A 24354-nucleotide genomic window follows, 5' to 3' on the forward strand; every position below is an offset into this window, starting at 1 on the left:
ATGATATATGGCAAGTACGCTCGTATTGGTGTTATGCTATTCTAATAGGTATCTTTCACTCTTGGACTGTAGGTCTTCCTGTGCGTAGTGATAATATATACTTGCTGGATATATCTATGTTCTCTCTTCTTCTTAATCCTCTGTGTGAAATTAGTAGGTAATTCTATTAGTGAGAAGCACTCCTCATTGTCTCAATGGTTGGGTGGAGAGTTGACGACTTACCTCTCCAGGCAAGAAACTCTTCTTAAAGGGGAGGGGCAATGTCAGGTAGCATATCACGGCTGTGACGAGGTCGACCGTCCTCTAGCCATAGAGCCGTAAGGATGGGATTCAGGGAGGGACCGTCTGGTCATAGTGCTCGAGCGGCCAGACCAATGTGAACAGCAGGCCACACATCTCCAAGGTCTGGGAATGAGAGACACTTCTCTCATTATCTCAATGGTTGGGTGGAGAGCTTACGACCTATCCCTCCATGACAAGTACGCCCGTAGGGGTCTTATAGTATTCTAAAAGATATCTTTCACTCGGAACGCCGATGTGCAATTTCCAAGAGGTTTTTCCATTTGGTTTTAAAGGATAGAAACTCTTCTTGAAGGGTAGGAGAAATGTCAGGTAGACCTATAGAGCTTACGACCTATCCCTCCATGGCAAGTACGCCCATAAGGGTCTTATAGTATTCTAAAAGATATCTTTCACTCGGATTGTCAGTCTTTGTGTGCGTAATGATGTTATATGGCAGGTACGCACGATTGGTGTTATGCCATTCTAATAGGTATCTTTCACTCTCGGACTGTCGATCTTCCTGTACGTAGTGATAATATAGTTGCTGGATGTACCTATGTTCTCTCTTCTTTTTAATCCTCTGTGTGAAATTAGTAGGTAATTCTATTAGTGAGGAGCACTCCTCATTATCTCAATGGTTGGGTGGAGAGCTGACGACCTCCTCTCCAGGCAAGTATGACTGTAGGGGGTGAAATGGTATTCTGACAAATATCTCTCACTTGGATAATCTAGTTGTTGGATGATCTGCGCTCTCTCCTCTTCTCAATCCTATGTGTGAAATTAGTAGGTATTGAATTAGTATTGCAACATATTTCCTGCATTGCAAAGAGAAAAATGGGTTGTCTTTGTTCTATGACACAACAAACCAATGCTTGAGGAAACACTAATCACATGTGTGTGACAAGTTCAAAAAGCTAAAATGGGTTGAACAAGCTAGACAAACCCAAGAACAGAGAGAGAGCACATTCAAATATGCCATATACATTGGAATATACATTCAAATATACATAAATATATATATATATATATATATATATATATATATATATATATATATATATATATATATAATATATATAAAATTATGCATATTTGAATTTATCCACCTAAAGCACTGTTGAGGAACCTTACTTAACAGCCTAGTGATGCATTTGTGTTTCCCTGCTATACAGGCTTTGATAGCTCTGTATTGGTACAAAAGCCATGGTAACAGCTCCAGATGTGGGGAGTTGATTATTGATAACTGCTCTGACTCGATTCAGTCTGAAAGTGGATCAGTAGAATGGGGGCACATTGCAAAGCAGTTTAGCAACAAAGTCAAAGACAGTTGATGAAAGCACATTACAAGATCAGGGGCAAAAGTTCACAGCCCAATGAGCAACCCATATCTTTAACTCATCATAACCTAAAGCTTCTGCATACTGCAATGGTTCCAGCCAAGCACTTGCCTTTCCCAACATCAAATCCCAGTAATCAGCTAGCTTCTCAGGTTGCAACACCTGACTCCGTGATAGTCGGAATTGAGAACTGCATTGGGCATAATGTCGCATATTGCGAGCCTCGCTTGGATGAGATAATAAGAATAAAGACTTCACAAAAGAAACCACATCATCCTTAGGCATGTACAACACGGCAAGCAAAACCCCAGTCAATGAGTAGAAAAGACTGATCAAAAACTACTATATTACCCATCCTCACATCTCTATGTACAATCTTCCTTTCATGTGCTTCTCTCAATGTATCGATAACATTAGCAAAATTTTCCCTGGCTTCTAGTGGAACTGACCCTTTCACCTTTTCTTCAACTGGCAAAATCAAAAGTAACTTCAAATCAGAAGCAACTCCCTCGACACTTGGAACACCAGGCACTCCCTTCAGCAACTCCAATATCTCCTTCTCATAAGAGACATCAACTTCGCTTTTAGAAACTTTTACAGCTAAATCTTTGTCAAGATAATGAGCCCTATAAACAGTGCTTGTCGCTCCGGAACCCAGGTACTCAAGGAACTCAAGTTCATGACCATCTACAACATACTTGTCACTCTGTTGACAGAACAGATGAGACGGGTCAGCGAAAAAAACGGCAGCTAAAGACCTTTTACCTGAATCAATTTCTGGGGTTCTATTGTACAAGAAAGTAGTATCCCCCACATCTCCTGACCAAACCTCCTCAACTGTGTATCACTGAACACATTGCAAATTTGTAACAGCAACTGCTATTTTTGTCTTGGCAGGGCCTGCAGACCGCAAAACAATAATTGCTTTTCTGATAGCATGCCCAACATGAGCCTTACAGTGGTATTTTGGCCTTTTCGAACCCTTGCTAGGATCGGGAAAAGAACATAAGCTTACAAGCGCCGTTACATTGGAAGCCACATGACGTTACCCTTGACATAAATGGTATAATCAATCTGCTTTTGGTCAGGTAATTCTTCCCTTTCATGACCTGTAAAGACCATCTCTTGCTTGCACTGATCCCATTTGACTTTAAGTAGCATTCTATTGATGTTTTCTTTAAGAATTCGTAACTTCGAATTGTTCAGGCTATCACACTCATCCCGGCTACCCCAAATGCGGTTTGCTAGCCTTTCGTCCACAGGGACGGGGACACAATCAAGCCTTACTTCTGCACTCTCCTTCACCAGGAGTCCAAGTTCAGCCGGTGTTTGACTTAAGCAGGTACCTTTTGTAGCCTGCATGAGCGCCCCATACATGAGTTGTAATTTGGACTCCCACTTGGACTCCAAATTCTCGTTGTTCTGTTGCAACATGGACTCCAAATTCTCATTGTTCTGTTGCAACTTGGACTCAAAAAAATTTCCCATTTTCTCAAGAAATTCCATTGTCACCATATTTGCCACGATTCGGTCGGATCCATCTGGAGCCAGCGGACAAGAATGAACAAGACCCATCTATTAATTACATGACTAACCAGATCATCCGTGCCACCTGGCATAAGAGAATCAGAGGGATATATTACCTGGTGGGGAATGCTTCCTTTTCCTGAGGGACCAGTGCAAGCAACGCTTCCTGCTTTTCCTCAGGCTCTTTGCCCTTCCTCCTCCCCTTGTCTTCCATAACGTTACTAGGCATACAACTTTCCCGCTTCCTCGTTCTTTTACTTCGTAACTTCGACATCCTGAGTAAATGCACAAAGCGGTATGTCAGGCGCGAAAATCAACAGAGTGTAAGCTATGATGAACGCTGAGGCTGTGATAGAAAAGAGGGGAGAGGAGAGAGGAGACACTACAGGGTAGGGGGGCCTCCACACTATCTCGCACGGGCATGCTCAAAAAGGATCGATGGCTCAAAGTTGGTATGTCAGGCGCGAAAATCAACAGAGTCTAAGCTATGATGAATGCTGAGTCTGTGATAGAAAAGAGGGGATAGGAGAGAGGAGACACTAAAAAAGGGGGGGGGGGGGGGGGGGGGGGGGATTTGGGTGATAACCGTCACTTGGGTACCCCACACGATGGGGGGCAATTTGTTATTTGAGGTGATGTTACAAATCCATGTCATGGCCACACATACCTTGCACGCCGTCATTGTTATTTGGAAGGGGGTAGAGCAACTGCACCCAACCTGCACCCATTTGGGTTGCAGTTGGCTAGTGCACCGTGATATTCTTCCACGTTTTCAAACCTTTCCATGTGTAACATTAATTTCAATGGTGAAGAGCATGAAAAGAAGTGCAATGAAATATTTTTTATTCTTTCAAAGCTTCCAACGTTTTTAGACTTTGAATTTTTTATTCTCTCATAGCTTCCACTTTTCTAAGGCTTTCGATTTTTTATTCTTTCAAATCAAAAAGCCTGCACAAGGGACCTGTCCAAAAGCACCAACCCCATATATTCATTTTACTTTTTTATTTAAAACAGCCCACAGCTTGTGGGTGTCGCTACATGAGTTTTTTTGGTGGGACGGGTAATCCTCACCACCATCAGTTTGAGGGGGGCACCTATTTGGAGAGGAGAGAGGAGCAGTGTTCGGGAAAAATCATTTTCTCAAACATACAAAATGCCTTTCCTTGAATTTGCCAAGATGAAAATTTAGAAAATTAGGTTACTTCTTTAGGTTTTTACACTATTTTTCTCTATTTTGGGGCGGAATTTCTCCTTTTCCCCTTGCGCTCTACCGGCATTTTGGAAATTGAAAACGGCACGGTATTAAGCTGAGCCACATTTTTCCCGAACATTGGAGAGGAGACACGAGGGGAGAGGAGAGAGGGGACAATTAGGTTATAGGCACCAATCTAAGGTCGGGTTCAGACTATTGGAAATGAACAGCGAGAGGTCGAGCTGGTCCAATTAAATGAGCTGCACGATAGTGCTGCAATTAACACACAGGATGGAAGAGCATCAAAGCAAGCCTTGATATGCTTGAGAGTGCCATGAAACTACCATCGCATGAAACTACCATGATAAGCTTGGGAGTGTCATGGAGCTACCATAGGATTGCTTGGACTTCCATGGAATTGCACTGGGAATACCATGGGATGAGAGTGCCCTTGAGTTACCATGGGGGTGCCATGAAACTACCTTGGATGAGAGTGAATTTGCCCTTGGCATCTCTCGATTTGGCTTCTTGGTATCGGCGAGCCCTCTTAGGCACATCTCTTATCTTTGGCAATCGTAGGCCTTCTATTGCAAACCACCTTTTCATGGCAAATTACTGATAGCATCGACACACATATTACGGCAATGTGTAGAAGATCCTTCATCAGTTGTTTTTGAGGCCCAGGATGATCTTGTCTCTCTTTTAAAAGCTGTGTTTTTACTGAGTGATCCTCGCTTTGACAAGCAGCTACGTTGTAGTAGACTTGGTATAGCCCATGCTCCTGAGCCAGCCATGGGAATGAGCATTCAGAAGCATCGACATTGTTAAATTTGTGGGAGAAACAATTTGAAGAGAGGAGTGCCTGGCCTGAAGCTGTTCAACTGGCAGAGAAGGCGCAGTATAATGATCCTTTGAAAGCATGGCTGCTTCATTGGGGGTTGAACTTTTGCCCTTCCCTTTAAGTGGATGCTTCATTGGGGATACTTTGATGGCCATTGAGCCTTCTTTTACTTGTTTGCTTATATCTGAGTTGCTTGAGGAGTTGCTCTTCCCTAGCTTTTGTATTGGTGAAGCCGTCTAGCTTTTTAGTATGAATACGTTCTCTACCTCCACTTTTATAACTTTTAAAAAAAAAAAAAAAAACCATAAGCGCGGGTGAAATTTATATTAAAGGAGAGCAAAAAGATACAAAAAGCCTACTGCATGCTCTGAGACATAAACCCTAGACATCCAGTTCATCATATATACAAAAGCATTCATTGAAGCTTGTCAATTTCGGTTTGAAGCCGTTCCATGTAGTAATGCCCTTCGTTGATCCTTTCCTCAAGGTGTGCAATTTCTATATCCATCTCATTCTCCCAATCATCTTGGGCAAAGGCTTTGTCTTCCAGGTCGTTTCCTCCTGCTCCCCAAGACTGAACTCGATCATAGAAATGCTTTGAATCCCTCAAGATTTCCTCTTGATCATGGGTGATCTTCATATCCTGCACATTAAGAGAAGAGAGCATGGTTCTCAAACTAGGTGTCTGGTAAGCAACCTCAAACATTTTACAATTTCCTCATCCGCCAGATCAACCACAGAAATTCAGAACGAGACTTATTCCAAAACACTGATAGGACTCCTGCATAATCCCCAAGCAACAGTTGTTTCCACGAGGGAGTGAAGCCAAGAGTTCGGGACAGCGGGGCAAGAATTTCCTTGTTTTGCAGGGGCAGGCTAAGAAAAGATAGCATACTTCAATGACAAGATTACATCTGCAGCAAATCCCATGACCGAGGTGGACTTTGAGAGCTCTCTTCCCTGTCCAAAGAGCATTGTGAAGAATAAGCCAGAGCAGTACATACTTTTTGGGCTCGATTGAGGGAGCACTTTTATAACTTAACCAAAATGTGCCATTAAAAACTTTTATAACTTAAAGAAAATGACTTTATTAGCAAGAATCTGTGTACATGCGAAACAACTCCAAGAGAGAGAAAGAGGTCATGCCGCATGCGCATGAGAGAGAGAGAGAGAGAGAGAGAGAGAGGATGTCAAAATCCATGTTGACCGGTACATGAAAAAAACAGTATCAATTTTATTTGTCTTTGAACAAGGAGACCATTGGCTCGTGCATCAAACATAAAAGGTAAATTCCTCCTTTCTTGAGACAAGATGCAATGTATGCTCTTGTCCTCTTCTAAGAAAAAAACAATTTCAAAAGCAATTTCACTAGCGTCCCTCCTTTTGCTTTAGTTATGTTGCTACAATGGCTCATTTGAAAGAGCAGTACCAGCTTTGAGGGCACACAATATGCCATGGACTATCGCCTCATGCGTTCCTCGCTCGAATAACAACACAGCTTCCATAGAACCACCACGATTGACTCCATTCCTTCTCTAGAAACACTTATTTGGAAATGTTTAGTCAAAAGATTGACTATCGTTGGCATTGCAAGTTCATGGCTGACGATGGTAGCTCGCCCCTCTGCATAGGAGGCTAGCTAGGTTCTCTAGCAAACAGAGGGCATTATCCGCGGTATAAGCTCCCTACCGAGCCAAATGCAAAAGCTGATCCAGCGCTGCGTGCACCGTAGCCAAAAAGGAAGCCTTTGTAAAGCCGAGGAAGACGTTACTAGAGGGTTTGCAGAGGAGAGAGAGAGAGAGGCTATGGAGGATGGATTGGGCTCTTCAATCTGCCCTTGTTTTCCTATTGGCTAAGCTTGGCATGAGCCAATGAGGTGCCTGCAAGAGGAAATAGCAACAGGGGTCAACCAAGAGAGAGGATGGGCTGATTTTGCAAGGCATTATACAAAACACACTCACACAAGTCTATGTGTGAAGCAAGAAAAAGACTATCTCTTTCCAAGCTTTAATGGAGAGCTCATCACCTACTTCAAGCTTGTGAGATAGAAGCCTACATCGACACACTCTTGTGAGATAGAAGCCTACATCGACACACTCTTGGCTTGTGATGAAAATCCAACCAAGATCCAAGCTCCAAAGCATTCTCATCTCCTCTACCATGCTAATTACTAAGCTAAGCTTGTGAGATAGAAGCCTACATCGACACACTCTTGGCTTGTGATGAAAATCCAACCAAGAGCCAAGCTCCAAAGCATGCTCATCTCCTCTACCATGCCAATTACTAAGCTAAGCTATGCTAATAAGAGTGATTATGTGAGGAAAAATACTTCTTTCTCGTAGTACTACTTCTTCTTCACATAATCACTCTTATTAGCATAGCTTAGCTTAGTAATTGGCATGGTAGAGGAGATGAGCATGCTTTGGAGAAGCTCCAAAGCATGCTCATCTCCTCTACCATGCCAATTACTAAGCTAAGCTATGCTAATAAGAGTGATTATGTGAGGAAAAATACTTCTTTCTCGTAGTACTACTTCTTCTTCCTCTAGATCTGCTCTCATACACCGCTAGCTCTCACCATCTTCAAAGGTGTGTGAGGTCTTGGGTCTGAGATCCCCGAGGAATTGATGTTGTGTTTAATTAAGTGTTTTTTAGGTGCTTCAAGATTCCATCTTCAAAGCCCTAGCAAGTAATTGAAGGAACACAAGTTCTTGTATTGTAAAATGTCTCTCTTGATGAGAGAAACCTATAATACAAAGCCTTTTGGAGGGGGGACCGCCGGCTCCATGTACATCCGGTCCTCAACTATTGTCAATGCTTAATTTCTCTCTCTTTTTGAACTATTGTTCATGCCTAATTCTAACTAGGTGTAATGCTTTTGTTGCTATCTCTCTCTCTCTCTCTCCACAACCAAGCACTCTATGCTATGCTCATTAGGAATCTATTCTTAATGAAATACTCTCTAAGTTTATGTAATTTTTGCTACACATAAAGTTACTACCCACCTTAATGTTACATTGGTATCAGACCACAAGGTTTCTCTTTTCTTGCTCAAGAAGGGAGGTCCTTAAGCTGACTATAAATGGTTGGTGTCGTTAATTGCCTGTGAGTAAGTAGAATAGGGATTTTTCAGTTGTGTGGTGCGCCTACTTCGTGTAGATAAAGGGGCAACACCGTCGAGAGCTATGGTCTTAATTGTGGAGTCCTACGGGGCTTGTTGCCTACGGCTTAACCACAATTATTGAGCTATTAGAAGCTTGGCAGGAGCGGCAATGTATTGGTGGTGAAAGACCCTCTCTTCTATTCCTTGCAATTAATGATATTCGAGCCGCGGGTACAGGAGTTTGAGTGCTTTTCTAAAGGGTTAAGAGGAGTAGCAACTAGGGTTTGAAGTGCCAAAGCACACCTAAAATTTTGCACCTAAAAATTTGTTAGAATGGCTGACAATAGTAAAGAGAGTGGAATTAATGTTGATAGCTTTGATTTTGCTAATGAAAGTGCTACTAATGATGCCCCTATGCTTGTTAATTACCTCGTTAGCAAGCTTCAACAAGCCATGGGCAATCCATCCCTTCAAGGTGAAGTGCTACAGCAGCTATGTACACACAGGATTCTTGAAGCTCCCCACCAAGAAGAGAGAGTGCCTTGGAAGCCCCCTCATGAGGTTCCCAAAAGAGGTCTCTCTACAATGATGGAGAAAGAGGAGAATCCGTACGAAGGGCTCAAAACTTTGCTACAAAGCGATGGTGCATCTCCCTCACAAAGGAGAGCCTAAGTCTCTCTACGGTGATGGAGGAAGAGGAGAATCCGTACGAAGGGCTCAAAACTTTGCTACAAAGTGATGGTGCATCCCCCTCACAAAGGAGAGCCCAAGTCTCTATGGTAGAGCCCCCACCCAAAGATCAAGAAAGGAGTGAGTCTCCTGCCACCTCGTCGAAGATGGCACCACATAGACGGCGGGCTAAACGCTCTACAACTCCCCCTAAACGGAGGAGACCATCGCCTAGTCCCTCTCGCCATAATTCCAAGAAGGAAGAGAGGAAAGAAGAGAAGAAAAGGGCAAGAAAGAGGTCACCCTCTTCTCCATCTTCATCCTCCTCATCTTATTTTTGAAGAAAGTGATGGCGGAGCTCTTAAGGAGCACAAAAGGAGAGGCCATAGGAAATCCTATGCCGCATGGAAGAGGTCGTCCAAGCTTAAAAAGTTCAAAGAGGGAGGAAAGAGCATATCTTTTCTGACCTACGACGGCACCTTTGGTGCTACGGATAAAGTCGTGGCCTTCATCCAATATTTTGATTCAGCATTTGGTGACAAGGGCTTCACGGAATCCTCTAAGCTACGCCATGTAGCCATGCATTTCCAAAAATCTGCCCGCCAATGGTGGTCTAGCCTATGTGCCAACGGTGAAGCTCCACGAAAGTGGAAACTCCTACCAGCTTCCATCTTGAAGCAGTTTTTGGCCATCGATGCCAAAGACAAAGTGCTCACCGAATGGCGGAGCTTCAAGCTCTCTCCCTATGAATCTATACATAAGTATGTAGACAAGTTTTGGGACCTCCATCTCAAAGCCACTATCTACCAAAAGATATATTTTGGAGAGCAAAAGCAACAGTTTTGTGCGGGCCCACAAGGATCGATCTACTTCAGTAGGATTGACCTAAAAACTGGCTATCATCAAATAAGGATAGTGGAACAAGACAAAGTGAAGACCGCGTTTTTGCACAACGTTTTGTCTCTATGAGTACATTGTCATGCCTTTTGGCTTGACCAATGCACTAGCTACCTTCAACCGAATGATGAAGAAGCTATTCCGGCCCCACCATGGCTACACTGGAGTGTTCTTCGATGGCATTATCATCTACTCCAACTCTTTGGATGAACACAAGTGACATCTCCAGGTAATATTTCAAGTCCTGAGAGAGAATAGGCTTTTCATAAATTGAAAGAAAAGTGAATTTTTCTTACAACAAATTTAATATTTAGGTCACATTATCTCTCAAGATGGCATCCAAATGGATCCATCAAGGTTAGAGGTAATAAAAGGATGGCCTATCCCAAGGAATTTACATGAACTAAGAAGCTTTATAGGTATGTGTGCATACTATAGACGCTTTATAGAAAAATTCTCCCTAATAGCAGGACCTTTGCATGACCTAACTAAAAAGAACATAAAGTTTACATGGTCACCTAAAGAAAAAAATGCTTTCGAAAAGCTTAAAGAAAAGCTCATCTCTCAACCTGTGCTTACACTACCGGGCCTCTCAAAGCCATTTGAGGTCCAATGCGACACTTGTGGTGCTTGCCTTGGGGCTGTTTTGCTCCAAGAAGGGCATGCCAGTCGAAGGCTGGACCCTGTTGAGCAAGCTCTAGGCATATATGAAAAGGAACTCCTCGCAGTTCTTCATGCCTTAGACTCGTGGAAGCACTATTTAATGGGGACTCCGTTCAATCTACGAACGGATCACCAAAGCCTTAAGTACTTCATGACACAGACTAAGCTCTCCGACAAAAAAATGTACTTCATGACATAGGCTAAGCTCTCCGACAAACAAATGAGGTGGGCAAATTTCCTCTCACAGTTTCACTTTCATATTGCTCACATTGCTGGCAAGCATAATCTTGTAGCCGATGCACTCTCAAGACGACCGAGAGTGAATGCGGTGTCAATAGCTACTCACAATGATCTATCTATGATGATAGATGAGTACGCTAATGATCCCAATTTCAAAGATGTAATTTCAGCCCTTGCACCAGGGAAGAAAGAGGAGCCATTTACCCTACAAGATGGCTATCTTCTCTATGGCAATAGGCTGTGTGTTACTAGCTCACTACGTGAGAAAGTGATGTACGAATCCCATGCTCCTCCTTATGCGGGACATAGAGGGATTCAAGCTACCCTAAGAGGGATAGAAACCTACTTCTGTTGGCCTACCATGAAAGCGAACATACAAGAGTATGGCTCAAAATGTGTGGTTTGAAGTTTGATAGGGGGAAGCAACCCGGTTTGCTTCAACCTTTGCCAATCCCTAATTCACCATGGGAGAGCATATCCATGGACTTCATCTTTGGATTATGCAAGTCTATCCATGGGAATACGGGAATATGGACGATAGTAGACAGGTTTAGCAAACAAGCTCATTTTATACCTGCCAAGAAGACTATCAAAGCCCATCAAATGGCTACCCTCTTCATTTCACAAATCTTCAAGTACCACGGCTTTGAGAGGTCCTCGGCAGTGTAAGCACAGGTTGAGAGATAAGCTTTTCCTTGAGCTTTTCAAAAGCATTGTTTTCTTTTACAAACCATGTAAAGTTAATGTTCTTTTTAGTTAGGTCATACAATAGTTTTTCTATAAAGCGTTTATAGTATGCACACATACCTATAAAGCTTCTTAGTTCATGAAAATTCCTTGGAATATGCCATCCTTTTATTACCTCCAACTTTGATGATTGACATTACTAATGTTACTAGCCATAGTGTTTAGTTATGTATTATCAATAATGTCAGTAATACATTACTTGTATTACTGATGTTACTAGTATATTATTGACATTACTAGCTTTAAGTTTCCTGACTTGATGTTCCAGAACGCACTTAAGTTGCAACAATGAACCGCCTTTCTATGTGAATTGGAGTAAACTACTTTTCTCCTTTTAAGCTCAGTATTCATTGACTTAAGTTTATAAATTGGAATTAGTATTGTAACATAGTTAAAACAAAATGGTAAACCTCAAATTATAGAACAGATATTGCAACTAATAATATCAGTATTACTGTAATATTATAATATTGTTTTACTATATTGTAATATTATTATAATACAATATCACAAAATTATTGTAATACTAATATGATTGGCTTATAATATCTCGCTTTTAATTTGAGGTTTACCATCTTGTCTTGACTATGTTTTAATATTAATTCCGTGCAATTTATAGGCTTGAGCCAATGAATACTGAACCTAAACGAAAAGAAATAGTTGCTCTAATCCACAAAGAAAGGCGGTCCCGTTGTTGCAACCGAATTGCGTCCTAAAACAATAAATTATAAAGCTTAAAGTCAGTAATGTCAATAATGTATTACTGTATATTAACTATATCACGTATATTATATATAGAGTATAAAACTACCAGTGGAAGTCCCTATATAAGAAGTGTATACGCATAACACTTCCAACGGCTCTAGTGGGGTAGTAGTCCTCTATCATCGCTCACTCCACAATAGAATATAGATAGTAGCACGCGACCCAACACATTCTCTACAGCCAGCGTCTTCTTTAGCCTTGGCATTTTTTGCAAATCCTCGTTGTGCATGAACCCTAGCTGCAGTAAATCAGCATTAACATTTTCATATTTCAGCCCTTCTCCTCGTCGGGAAGCTCGTATGATCAAGCCTACGCGTGTTACCTGTTGCAGTCGATACTTCGGCAACCCATCGAGCCTTCCCTCGGCCATTCCCTCGCCCGCATCGAGTATTCCATTGTTGTCCATCATCGCTATCATCGAGATTTGTTTTTTCAGCTTTGCCATGTGCAATTTGTTCATCTCTTTGAACTTTTACATTAGCTCACGTCGGCCTCTATCCCCATGCGGTTGCTATTGTTCTCTCTCTCTCTCTCTCTCTCTCTCTCTCACTCACACACACACACACACACACACACACACACACACAGCGCTCCACTGCTCTCTTTGTAGCTCCTTAGAAGTCTCTTGCTCATGCACATGATACGAAGAGCTTGTTTAGTGTACATGTTAGATCAACGTCTCATCTACTCTATGAGTCTTGCGTAAGTCACTCTAAGCTTAATTTTTCTTAGCATGCCCTGATTAATGATGATGACTTCTTGCACTCGTGTATACAGCATAGATATGTAATATGCATTCAAATATACATTTAAATATGCATATATATATATATATATATATATATATATATATATATATATATACTCAGATATACATTTAAATATGCATCGAAACAAACATTGTAATACACAATCAAATATACAAAAGAATATGCATTGAAATATAAAACTTAATTTTTATATGCAATACATTAAAGTAGGGTCTTGCCATTTATTATTAAACTTACATAAATGGCAATGAAGGCACACAGATTTAAAGTTATTGTTAGCTCATAACTGTGTTGTGGTTACAATTGCTATGCCATCATTGTTGTTCTAAATACATGCATTAAAGAAAACCTTTAATAAGGAAATATATTGTCTGAACGGTTGCACACATGCTTGGGGTATACTCTTCATGTTACCCGTTGTGGTTCGATACTTTGGCAGCCCATCGAGCCTTCCCTTGGTCATTCCCGCACAGGCATCAAGTGTTCCATTACTGCCCATCATCGCCATCATCAAGATTTGTGTTTTCGGCTTTGCCATGTGCGATTTTTTTGTCTCTTTGAACTTTCACATTGGCTCACGTCGGCCTTTGTCGCGCGTGCTCTCTCTCTCTCACACACACACACACACACATGTTTTGGCTTGAATCCTCTGCTGTAATCTCCATCGGTGCTGTGTAGGTACTCTCCTCAGTCGATTAGGTCCCACATGTGCACACAAGTAAGAACTAAATTCTCTCTAGACTCCATCACAGTGTGTTAATGCCAGGACTCCACAACTCTGCGGATTCTCTGTCGACTCTCTAGACTAGACAAAAGATGTTCTAGATTCTCTCTAGACTCTCCATCAATAGAATTGACCCTTGTTTGAAATTAGGTTTGAAATTATTACCTTAAAAAGCAAGACCAGCTATGCCACTTGGCATAAGAAAGCTATGCCACTTGGCAAATTCTTATTGGAGGAAGCTAAGAACTTTGCTTTTAATTCTTGTCGAGAAAAGCCCCTACGCTCCAATTTTATGGTTTAAAAACTCTATCGACTGCTGTACCACTTGTATGGGCACTGCCATGCCAACGATGATCCCAAGTTGTGGCAGTCGGGACATGGAGAGCATGTCATTCATCATGATTGCGGTTGTGAGCGCACTAGTGCGTAGCTGACAAACATAAAAGAGCCGAGGCGCTAACGCGAGTCTTCTGAGGTGGCAGACGACTCTGACAAGTATAGAAGGCGCTACACTGGTCTTCTGAGTGGGAGGGAACTGGAAAGAGAGCTTGAACACTGTATTGTGTGCAGGCAAGACCCTAGCTGCTAGTCAAACATATATACAACACCCAGGACGACGAGCGTATAATACAGATCAATTAAGAGCACACACAGTGCGCACTAGGCAGTGGTTGACACATAGAACCTCCTCCGGAGAACGCTCCTTGTTATATGGGTTGGTCAAGCGTAGTAGAACTAAGCACGAACAATAGTACACGCCTTGTAGCACCTCTGAAGAAAGAACTTCAACACATTCCAGTAGAAGCTTGGGACTCCGGAAACGTCCTAAGCATCAAGGACACAGGGCAACTCAATCAGAAGGCACCTCAAGGACATATTGCACACAACATATGGTAGTGAAGTTTCCAACCATGCGTGAGAGCCAGTGGAGGCAAGAAGGATTATTCAGTCGACGGGGTGTGTGTGTGTGTGTGTGTGTGTGAGAGAGAGAGAGAGAGAGAGAGAGAGAGAGAGAGATCATAAACAAGAGTGCAGGCCTCTTTCTCTCTCTCTCAAACCCCACACACATCCGCATGGACAACACTTGCCTCCGGGGGGGCGGAGGGGGGAGGACCAGCGTCCATCAATTGGGGTCCTGCAGCAGTTGTAAGAGAAAGAGAGAGAGAGAGAGAGTGTGTGTGTGTCTCAGCTGCACATCAAGGCTTACACTACTAACCTAGAGAGAGAGAGAGAGAGAGAGAGAGAGAGAGAGAGAGAGAGAGAGAGAGTCGTCTCAGCTGCACATCAAGGCTTGCGCTACTAACCTAGAGCGAGAAAGAGAGAGAGAGGGTGCAACGTCGGAGCAAGAGAGAGAACTGTCCATGCTCAAGGCTCACACCACACAACGACCACACCGACAACCGCAACTTGCATATAAGGACACGTGGGGGGAGGGAGCAGCGGAATGGAATCCATTTCGCCTTTATCTTTAGATGGAAAAATTAGAAAAGTGTCCTTTGTATTCGTGCATCCTGATGTTACTAAAGTAAATTATTATTAGTAAGATAAATGCTCTACTGGCCTTACAGTCATCCCGACAGTTAGCACTGCAAGGTGATACAACATGTTGGTATGGGCAGATGGCATCAGGATTTTAGTCACATGGATTCAACATGGATAGATTGCCTCCGTTCCAGTACTCCTATGATGCACCCTCCCTATCTCTCACGCGGACATTGATCACCAGACTCATAAGTTAGGATCTGATTCAGCTAGATACCGGGAGCACATGGATACATCCAACACAAAGGGGTTTACTCTCTATACATTATTGGGGAACTAGATTGGTTCCAAGATTGATATATGGTCCAAGCAGTTACAGGTATCGTTGGATCCTTTTGAAAACGGGCTTACTCTCTATACATTGGGGAACTAGATTGGTATTCGAATATCATTTGGTGTTGGGAGGTTGGCATTAGTCTCACTTACTTTATGTGGATGATCGCTCACGCTAGATAGCTCGATCATTGTGAAGCCCTAGCGATGAAGGCCTCACTCAATCAGTGTAAAGCCCTAGCTCAATCGCTATGAAACCCTAGCGGTGAAGCCCTAGCTCCAACCGTTGTTTGTGAAGCGAAATAGATGTGATGTTAGCTCAATTACTCTATGAAGCCCTAGCTCAATCACTGTGAGGCCTTGGTTCAATTTCTATGAAGCCCTAACTCAATCGCTTGTAAAGCCATAGCTCAATCGTTGTGAAACCGTAGCTCAATCGTTTGTCAAACCCTAGCTCAATCATTTGTGAAACCCTAGCTCTCAATCATTGTGAAACCCTAGCTCAATCATTATGTGAAACCCTAGCTCAATCGCTACTGTGAAACCCTAGCTCAATCGCTCTGCAAAGCCCTAGCTCAATCGTTGTGTGAAGCTCAGAGGACAAGGCAAGAGTGTTAAATGACTTTAAGGTTGATTGAGAATTCCAAGGTCAGTATGTGATGTATGCGCCCAAGAGACCGATAGGTGATGTTATGTGCCAATTCGTCTTTGTGTGTAATATGTGCAGAGTCAACGGCAATCAAGTATGCAAAGGTTGTTCCATATGATGCAACATGCAACCCAGTGGTGTGCCCTATCCAACATATCTATTTGAGCATCTATGACATCTAATAAGCACTTATGATGCATTTTAACTCTCATATTATATTTATCATGCATATTATATTGTATATTTGGCTGCATATGATAAGTGAGATGTCTATTTGAGTGCATATTGCATCTGATAGGCATTTAAACACATAATATGCCTATAAGGGGGGATGTAATGTAGTCAGTTACAATAGGTTAATATTCTCCTATAAACACCTTCCACTATCTCCAAGTTCTTCTTGTGGTTTGCAAAGTGGACATGTAAAGCTCTCGCATCCTGGAAAGGGGTCACATTACAGCAAGTTGAGGAGATCAGGGGCCCGTCAAGCACACCCATCTAGATGTAGAGCACGAGACCTACACCAGAGGAAGATCCAGGAGATTCAAGCACGCTATTGTAGAGCTTGGGAGGAGAGATGTGTATGCATATTTGAATATCTAATTATATGCATATTTGCACAATTGGGTCATCGAGGTCAATCTGCACGTTTTTAATTTCACCAAATTTAGCATCCAAAGGGATGTCGGGTTTGATAAGAGCCTCAACAAGCTCAGCATCGTCACATGTAACCATAGCACTCTACAACAAGGTAACATTAGTTATATAAACCAAAAAATGTGCACTTGGTAGAAACCACATGTCACAGCTAGAAAGAGCCTACTGTCAAGGATTACTAGAAAACACCTACTCGTCCAATCACCAAAGCACAACAATGCTACAAACCATCAAAGCACTCCTAGAAACCTTCCAAGCAATGGTAAAAACAATGAATCTATTGCTAGAAACCTCCCAAGCACTATTGATAAACATTTAATTTCTTCTTGAAACCACCTAGTCAAAGCTAGAAACCACTTGCCACATTGCTAGAAACCACATTGTTTTGGAGCTACAAAACACCTATTTAGAGCATCAAACCACGTAGAAACAGCTAGAAACTTGTCAAAGCAATATACAAACTAGCCACGCACTACTAGAAATCACCTAGTCCATGCTAGAAACCCCAATCACAAACTACAAACCTCTCAAAAGTAAGCCTGTTAAAGCAAATATCCCCCCTGTAGGGCTAAAAACATGAATCAGGTCAATGCTGGTGTTTCAGGCATCATACTTCCCGATTACTATTGTTCTTTCTCTCCCTCAGCCTTGCTTTGTTACTATATTTTTTTCTTGTTCTAGAGCTGTCATCAAAGGAAACATGTTTCTAGTCAGGAGAAACTCTAGAGTTGTTGTCAAAAGAGACAACTTTCCGCTTAGCAGTTTTCTAATTATCCTTCACACAGTCGTCAGCAGCAGCAGCTGTTGGTGCTAGAAACCAGGTAGTCCAATCACCAAAGCACAACAGGGCTACAAACCATCAAAGCACTCCTAGAAACCTCCCAAGGAATGGTAAAAACAATGAATCTATTGCTAGAAACCTCCCAAGCACTACTGATAAACATTTAATTTCTTCTTGAAACCACCTAGTCAAAGCTAGAAACCACTTGCCACATTGCTAGAAACCACATTGTCATGGAGCTACAAAACACCTATTAGAGCATCAAACCACATAGAAACAACTAGAAACCTGTCAAAGAAATATACAAACTAGCCACGCACTACTAGAAATCACCTAGTCCATGCTAGAAACCCTAGTCACAAACTACAAACCTCTCAAAAGTAAGCCTGTTAAAGCAAATATCCCCCTTGTAGGACTAAAAACATGAATCAGGTCAAGACTAAAAACATGAATCAGGTCAATGCTGGTGTTTCACGCATCATACTTCCCCATTACTTTTGTTCTTTCTCTTCCTCAGCCTTGATTTGTTACTAGATTTTTTTCTTGTTCTAGAGCTGTCATCAAAGGAAACATGTTTCTAGTCAGGAGAAACTCTAGAGTTGTCGTCAAAAGAGACAACTTTCCACTTAGCATTTTTCCGATTATCCTTCACAGAGTCGTCAGCAACAGCTGCTGCTGGTGTCATAACCACCTTGCTCTGCTCAGCAACCGCCACTTTGTCCTGCTCAGCCGTCTTGCTCTGCTCAGCCACCTCAGCCACCGTGTTCTGCTCATCCACCTCAGCCACCATGGCCATCCCAACCACCTCAGCCATCCTAGCCACCTCAAGTACATCGCACTGCTCAATCGCCTCAACCACATCAGTCTGTTCAGCCACCTCAATCACATTGATCTGCTGAACCACCTCGTCCACCTCGCTCTTAACGTGAAGGTGCCATAGAGTTAGACCATTATGAAACAATCAAACTTTGGTCACCTCACTTTGCTCAGCCATAGGATCAGTTTGCTCATCATCTGTCACCAACTCAGCATCCTCACTTTGCTTCAGACCTACTTCGTGATCAACGTTATCGCAAGCAATGTGAAGATGGGACTGGCACAATGTTATGTGAAGATGGGCAGGGGAGAGGCATACCTTAAACACAAGTAAACATGCGAACACGGGCAAGGCAACGGCATACCTTCAACAAAAGCTTTTCGTACTCTTCTTTTAAAAGTTCTAGCTCCCTTTTGATGGTGCTCAATATCAGCTCTTATCCTGTCTTGTCTTCTGAGAGCGGCTTTTCCTGAGCACAACATTGAATTAGCCATTTATGACGAAGAATAGATAATGGAGGTTACCAGGAATTAATCACAAAAAATATTACCATCACTTCCTGGGCTGCAGATAGTCATACTCTTCAAGCTTGGCGAAAACAATTCCTTGTCGTTTTCTTTCAGTTCTTTCTTTTCTTTTAATCTCACTTTGCTCCCAATCTTTGAAGGCTTTTATTTCAGCAACATAATGTTGTACACCAGTAAAAGCACTCTCTATCTTCATTTTGATCCAATCTCGGTTCTCATGTGGTAGAAGCAAGAAATAATACTCAGATGTGGCTTTACATCTTAGCTCCTTGGCGTCCTCTTCACTTTTGGTCTTGCAAAGTGCATCTACTACACATTTGAACTCTTCTACAGTAGCTAGAGGCCCACTCAATACTTTTCTATGCATGTGGTCAACGTATGCATCTGTGAATGAATCTTCACCCACAGATTGAGGTGTAAAGATTTCACAAAGCAATGGGACATGCCGCACCAGTGGGGGGCTCCCTGTATTTTCATCTGGCAAACATGACTTGGCGTACTCAAGGGCTAGAAGCTCTACAGCATGCCTAAAGGATACAAATCTGGAACAAACTGACTGAGCTTTTCGACGGTCTAACAAAGCTTCTCTACTACGGACTGATTGAGCTTCTGACTAAGCCCCTTACTAGTGTCTGCTTGCTCGGCCTCCATTTCCTTCCCTCGTCCCTACTACTAGGCCTAGTGTCTGCTTGCTCAGCCTCCTTTTTTCTCCCGAGCCTCAAATCCCTCTGCTTCAAATCCGCGCCATCAAATCTTCACAAAATGATTTCTGCGATATTTATGAGGGTAGATGAAAGGCTGAGTCGGCATAATATCTTGAGCAAGACACAAATCACTTATGTTGATTATTATGCAAGCTTGTATCATGACCATTGATCTACTCAGGTGCACAAACACTTTGCCTAGAAACCATGCCCTAGTAGCAAATACTCAAGCCCAAAACTCGGAGATGAATAAAGAGAGACTCCATTTGGAATATTCGAGCATGCCAAGCATATTTGCATCCATCAAACACATGCCTTGCATGCATCACTTGTTGTATATATGTATTTTTGGTGGCTATATGATATACAGATATATTAGACACATGAGAGCCTAGAGAGAGGGTTACCACGGATACATGGGTTCCAGTGTGGGAGTCTCTACACCAGGGATGCACACCTCTCACGGGTCTCAGGAGGAGGAGTGGCCATACTCTTCAGACACAGGGGCTTTATAGCAGTCTATGAGAGTGTGCCATGCTGTAGCATTGTCCATGCTCATAAATAGGTGGAAGAGCTCAAGCTCCTATGCAGCTTGCGGCATGTGAGCGCCTTCATCTGCCACTCTAGTGCAACAACCCACTCTGTTGCATCGTGGTCTCCGCTCCCACGACCTTGTTTTTCTTTCTTTTTGCCATTCGATGGTATGGTACCCGGATTTTGATCTCTCTTTATTTCACCAAACCCCGTGCTTTCCAGTCACTCTCTCCTTCCCAGAGTTACCAGCTCAGTTTCGGCTGCCGTCGGAAGTCCTTTTACAGTTCAGTTTTGTTTTTGGTACCCCTTCTCAGAGTTTTTCAGATTCCACTCAGTATGAGTGGGGAGAGAGTCATCCAGTCATAGGAAAATCACAACTATTGGGGTAGACCGAATCAGTGCCACTACTGCCATTTGATGGGGCACTTGGTTTCGAGAGTGTCCTCGTTTTTCTGGGAAGACTCAAGGGCTGACTAGGAGGAGGAGAACTCAACAGACATTTGTCCCACAACAACTGTCATCAAGTCACACTGGTAGCACGGGGCAGGAGGACCAAAGCAGAGAGCGGCACCCCCTCTCCTGGTTTATTGTAGGAAGGTACCTCCTCCTCCTCTTCCACCATCATCAGAGGTTCCCACCACAAGATTGGAGCCACAAGACACTGCCTCTTGAGGCATGAGTCTCGTCCTCTTACCGTCAGGGGAAGAAGGCAGAGTCAGTATCTCTTCAAAGTTAGAGAGCTCACCTTCAGATCCAGAGTTGTGACCTTGCTCGCTGCAGATACATCATCAGATTATCTATCAAGAATAGGCTCCCCATTATTCCAAGGATAGATGACATTCTTGATCGACTTCAGGGCGGGGGACATCATTGTTTAGCAAGGTAGACTTAAAGAGTGGATACGCATTAGGCCAGAAGATGTCCACAAAACTGCTTTCAGGACAACCTTTGGTCTTTATGAGTTTTTTGTGATGCCATTTGGTAGTACACATGCTCTTGCCACTTTCAATAGAATGATGGACATAATTTTTAGACCACACAGAATTATGTGGGGACATTCTTCATTGACACGATTGTCTTTTTTAAGTCCGAAGAGGAGCATAGGGCTCATTTAAGTGTAGTTTTCAATGAGTTACGCAATAACAAGCGATTCATTAGTGCAAAGAAGAGTAAATTCATTTTGGAAGAAATTCACTTTCTTGGGTACATTGTTTCAAGGAGTGGGGTACGTATGGATCCTGCTATAGTCAAGGCAATTAAGTCATGGCCAGATTTAAAGTTTGTACATGAAATTCGAAGCTTTCTTGGCCTATGTTCCTACTACATGATATTCATACTTCCCTTTGTTGAGATTGCTTCACCCTTTCATGCCTTAACGCAAAAGGGAGTCTCTTTCAAGTGGACCACTAAAGAAATTACAGCTTTCAAGCACTTGAAAGAAAAGTTGACATCAGATCCGGTTATCATTCTACCAAATCTTTTGAAGCTATTTGTGGTTCAATGCGATGCATGTGGGAACAACCTTGGTGCAGTTCTTATGCAAGATGGCCGAGTAGGGGCTTATGAAAGCAGAGTGTTGTCTAGTTGAGAGAGGACCTATAGATTTATGAGAAAGAAATGCTGGTAGTCATGCATGCTCTCTCCGATTGGAAACACTTTTTGTTGGGTGCTGATTTTGTGGTGCAAACAGATCACCAGACTTTGCGTTATTTTTTGACTTAAGCTAAACTGTCATAACAACACATACGATGGGCAAACTTTTTGTCCATCGTTCATTTCCAGTTTGTGCTTGTGGAAGGCAAAAAGAATGTGGTAGCAGATGCATTGTCTCGCAAACCATAAGTTGTTGGTGGGTGCTGATTTTGTGGTGCAAACAGATCACCAAACTTTGCGTTATTTTTTTACTTAAGCTAAATTGTCAGAGCAACACATGCGTAGGGTTTGGTTTGAGTGGTCACCTTTGTCTTCATACAGTAATTCCTTAGTCGTTTTGGCAATTCACAACAGTACTTCTCAATTTTCTCTATCAGTGACACGAACCTGTAGAAAGTCATTGGCAATAGTACTTTCCAGTACTTCCTATTGTAATCAACCAAATCCTTGCAAAATGCCGCAGTGATTTGATGCCAATCCGTCATGACATCAGCTTCAAACTCCTCTAACAACCATGCAACTGCAAATACCTATTTAAACTATATCCATGTGGACGGAGCCTATCCTTGTAATAATAGTGTAGTCCACTATTGTCCCGCATTGCCTTTCAAGGAAGTGGCAGCTTTCCTACCTTTGGAGACCTCTGTAAAGTTTCCCCATGCAAATTCTTTGTCAAACTATTGGGAGGAAAGTGAGAGCCTTTGTCCTCTCATCAAAGCCATTTCCTCAAAGAGTGTGCCATGGATTGTTGTGGGTGAAAGCAATACAAGTTGCACAGAGTTATTATGGCAGGGAATAGAGACGGGAAGGTTCATCCTCTCATGATGGCGTCAAGAGAGTTTCTCAAGACGAGGATGCTTTGTTTAAAGCCCAACTAATTAGCTTCATGGAAACTTCTTAGTACTTGGCAAAGCACCCAAAGATGCAGGATCTCTAACAGGGTAACACACATGTTGTTTCCTCATTACCATCTGAAAAAGAGGATTCTCATGCAAAAGGGTCTCATCATACTCGTGTAAAGGCTCATCATCATCATCATCATTTTCTTCTTCATCATTATCATCATAATCTTCTTCTTCTTCTTCTTCCTCCTCCTCCTCCTCCTCCTCCTCTTCTTCTTCTTCTTCCTCCTTCTCTTCCACTTCTTTCTTCTGTTCCTTCCACATCCTCTGACCATCCCCCCCCCTCAACCTCTTGGACCACCATACATGAAGTCGCGGAGCGGAGCTTAGATCAACTCACACACACACACACACACACACACACACACACACACACACACACACACACAAAGATACATAGACAGAGAGCTTACACAGTACACAGAGAATTCGTTGAAGGGTTATCTCCCAAATCTTATTATTCACACAAGTATAAGTGAGTATATACAAAGAGTTAGTGATAAGCGAGTTAGGTGGGCGGCCGGCCATATCCGTATAAGAGGCCACTTGGGCTTTAATCCCAACAACCTCCCACTTCAAGTCCAATGTGGCACTTTAAGTAATTGTAAATCTATGAACATAAATGTACAAAGATTTACATGGATGCCATCTATCCAATGCCCAATAACTCACGACAATGCACAAAGACCTCTCCTGGAAGTCCCTTTGTGAGTAGATCAGCAGGAATGTCCTTGGTGTGGATCTTCATCAGTTGTATTTGCTTGTCTTCAAGTACTTCCCTAATGAAGGGATATTTCACATCAATATGCTTAGTCTTCGAATGGAACACTGGATTCTTTGCCAATTGTATAGCACTTTGACTATCACAATATAACTCTGGCATATCTACTTTGATTCCCAAGTCTACTACCAATCTACCAAGCCAAATAGCTTCTTTGCATGCCTCATTTGCTGCAACATACTCAGCTTCTGTAGTAGAGTGCGTAATACAATCTTGTAATCGAGATTGCCATGATATGGCACCTCCAGCCAATGTACAGACATAGCATGATGTAGATCTCCTCTTATCCAAGTCTCTTGCATAATCTGAGTCAGTGTATCCTCTGACACTCAAATCCTGACTACCATAGCATATGCGCTTACTCTTTGTATGTTTTAAGTATCTCATGATACCTTTCATTGCCTCCCAATGTTTCTTGCCGGGATTTGACATATATCTGATAACCACTCCCACTGCAAATGCAATATCCGGACGTGTAGCAATAATTGCATACATCAAACTCCCACATGCAGACGCATACGACACCGTATCCATTTCAACCTTTTCCACCTCAGACTGTGGGCAATCTTGGTTGCTTAGTTTCACATATGACGGCAATGGTGTCATCAATGCCTTTTCCCTGTCCATATGGAAACGTTGCAACACCTTGTCAATATACTCTTCCTGAGATAAGTCAAGCATCTTCTTTGACCTATCTCGCTGGATACACATACCCAGTATATGACTTGCCTCACCCATGTCTTTCATGTCAAAAACCTTTGCCATTTTTGACTTAAGA

At 42.5% G+C, this 24354-nt stretch overlaps 1 protein-coding gene and 1 pseudogene across 2 annotated transcripts; both read right to left on the minus strand.

Moving 5' to 3' along the window:
- Window positions 1-1383: 1383 nt before the first annotated feature.
- Window positions 1384-3928, minus strand: LOC147446551 (uncharacterized; annotated as a pseudogene). The gene is made up of 3 exons (XR_015189883.1): window positions 3814-3928; window positions 3263-3421; window positions 1384-3160 (listed from the first exon to the last, which is right to left on the minus strand). The product of XR_015189883.1 is annotated as an uncharacterized LOC147446551 (transcript).
- A 14094-nt stretch (window positions 3929-18022) lies between these two features.
- On the minus strand, window positions 18023-21019 carry LOC147446552 (uncharacterized; the record flags this gene model as incomplete). Its single annotated transcript, XM_086524718.1, has 6 exons — window positions 18023-18577; window positions 18635-18672; window positions 18840-18944; window positions 19026-19034; window positions 19123-19518; window positions 20842-21019. Coding segments are annotated over 6 exons (1068 nt in total), but the record flags the coding sequence as incomplete, so codon positions are not given.
- Between the last annotated feature and the right edge of the window lie 3335 nt (window positions 21020-24354).

Source organism: Adiantum capillus-veneris, chromosome 12 (genome assembly GCF_014529385.1).
Source record: "Adiantum capillus-veneris isolate H3 chromosome 12, ASM1452938v2, whole genome shotgun sequence".
NCBI lineage: Eukaryota > Viridiplantae > Streptophyta > Polypodiopsida > Polypodiales > Pteridaceae > Adiantum > Adiantum capillus-veneris.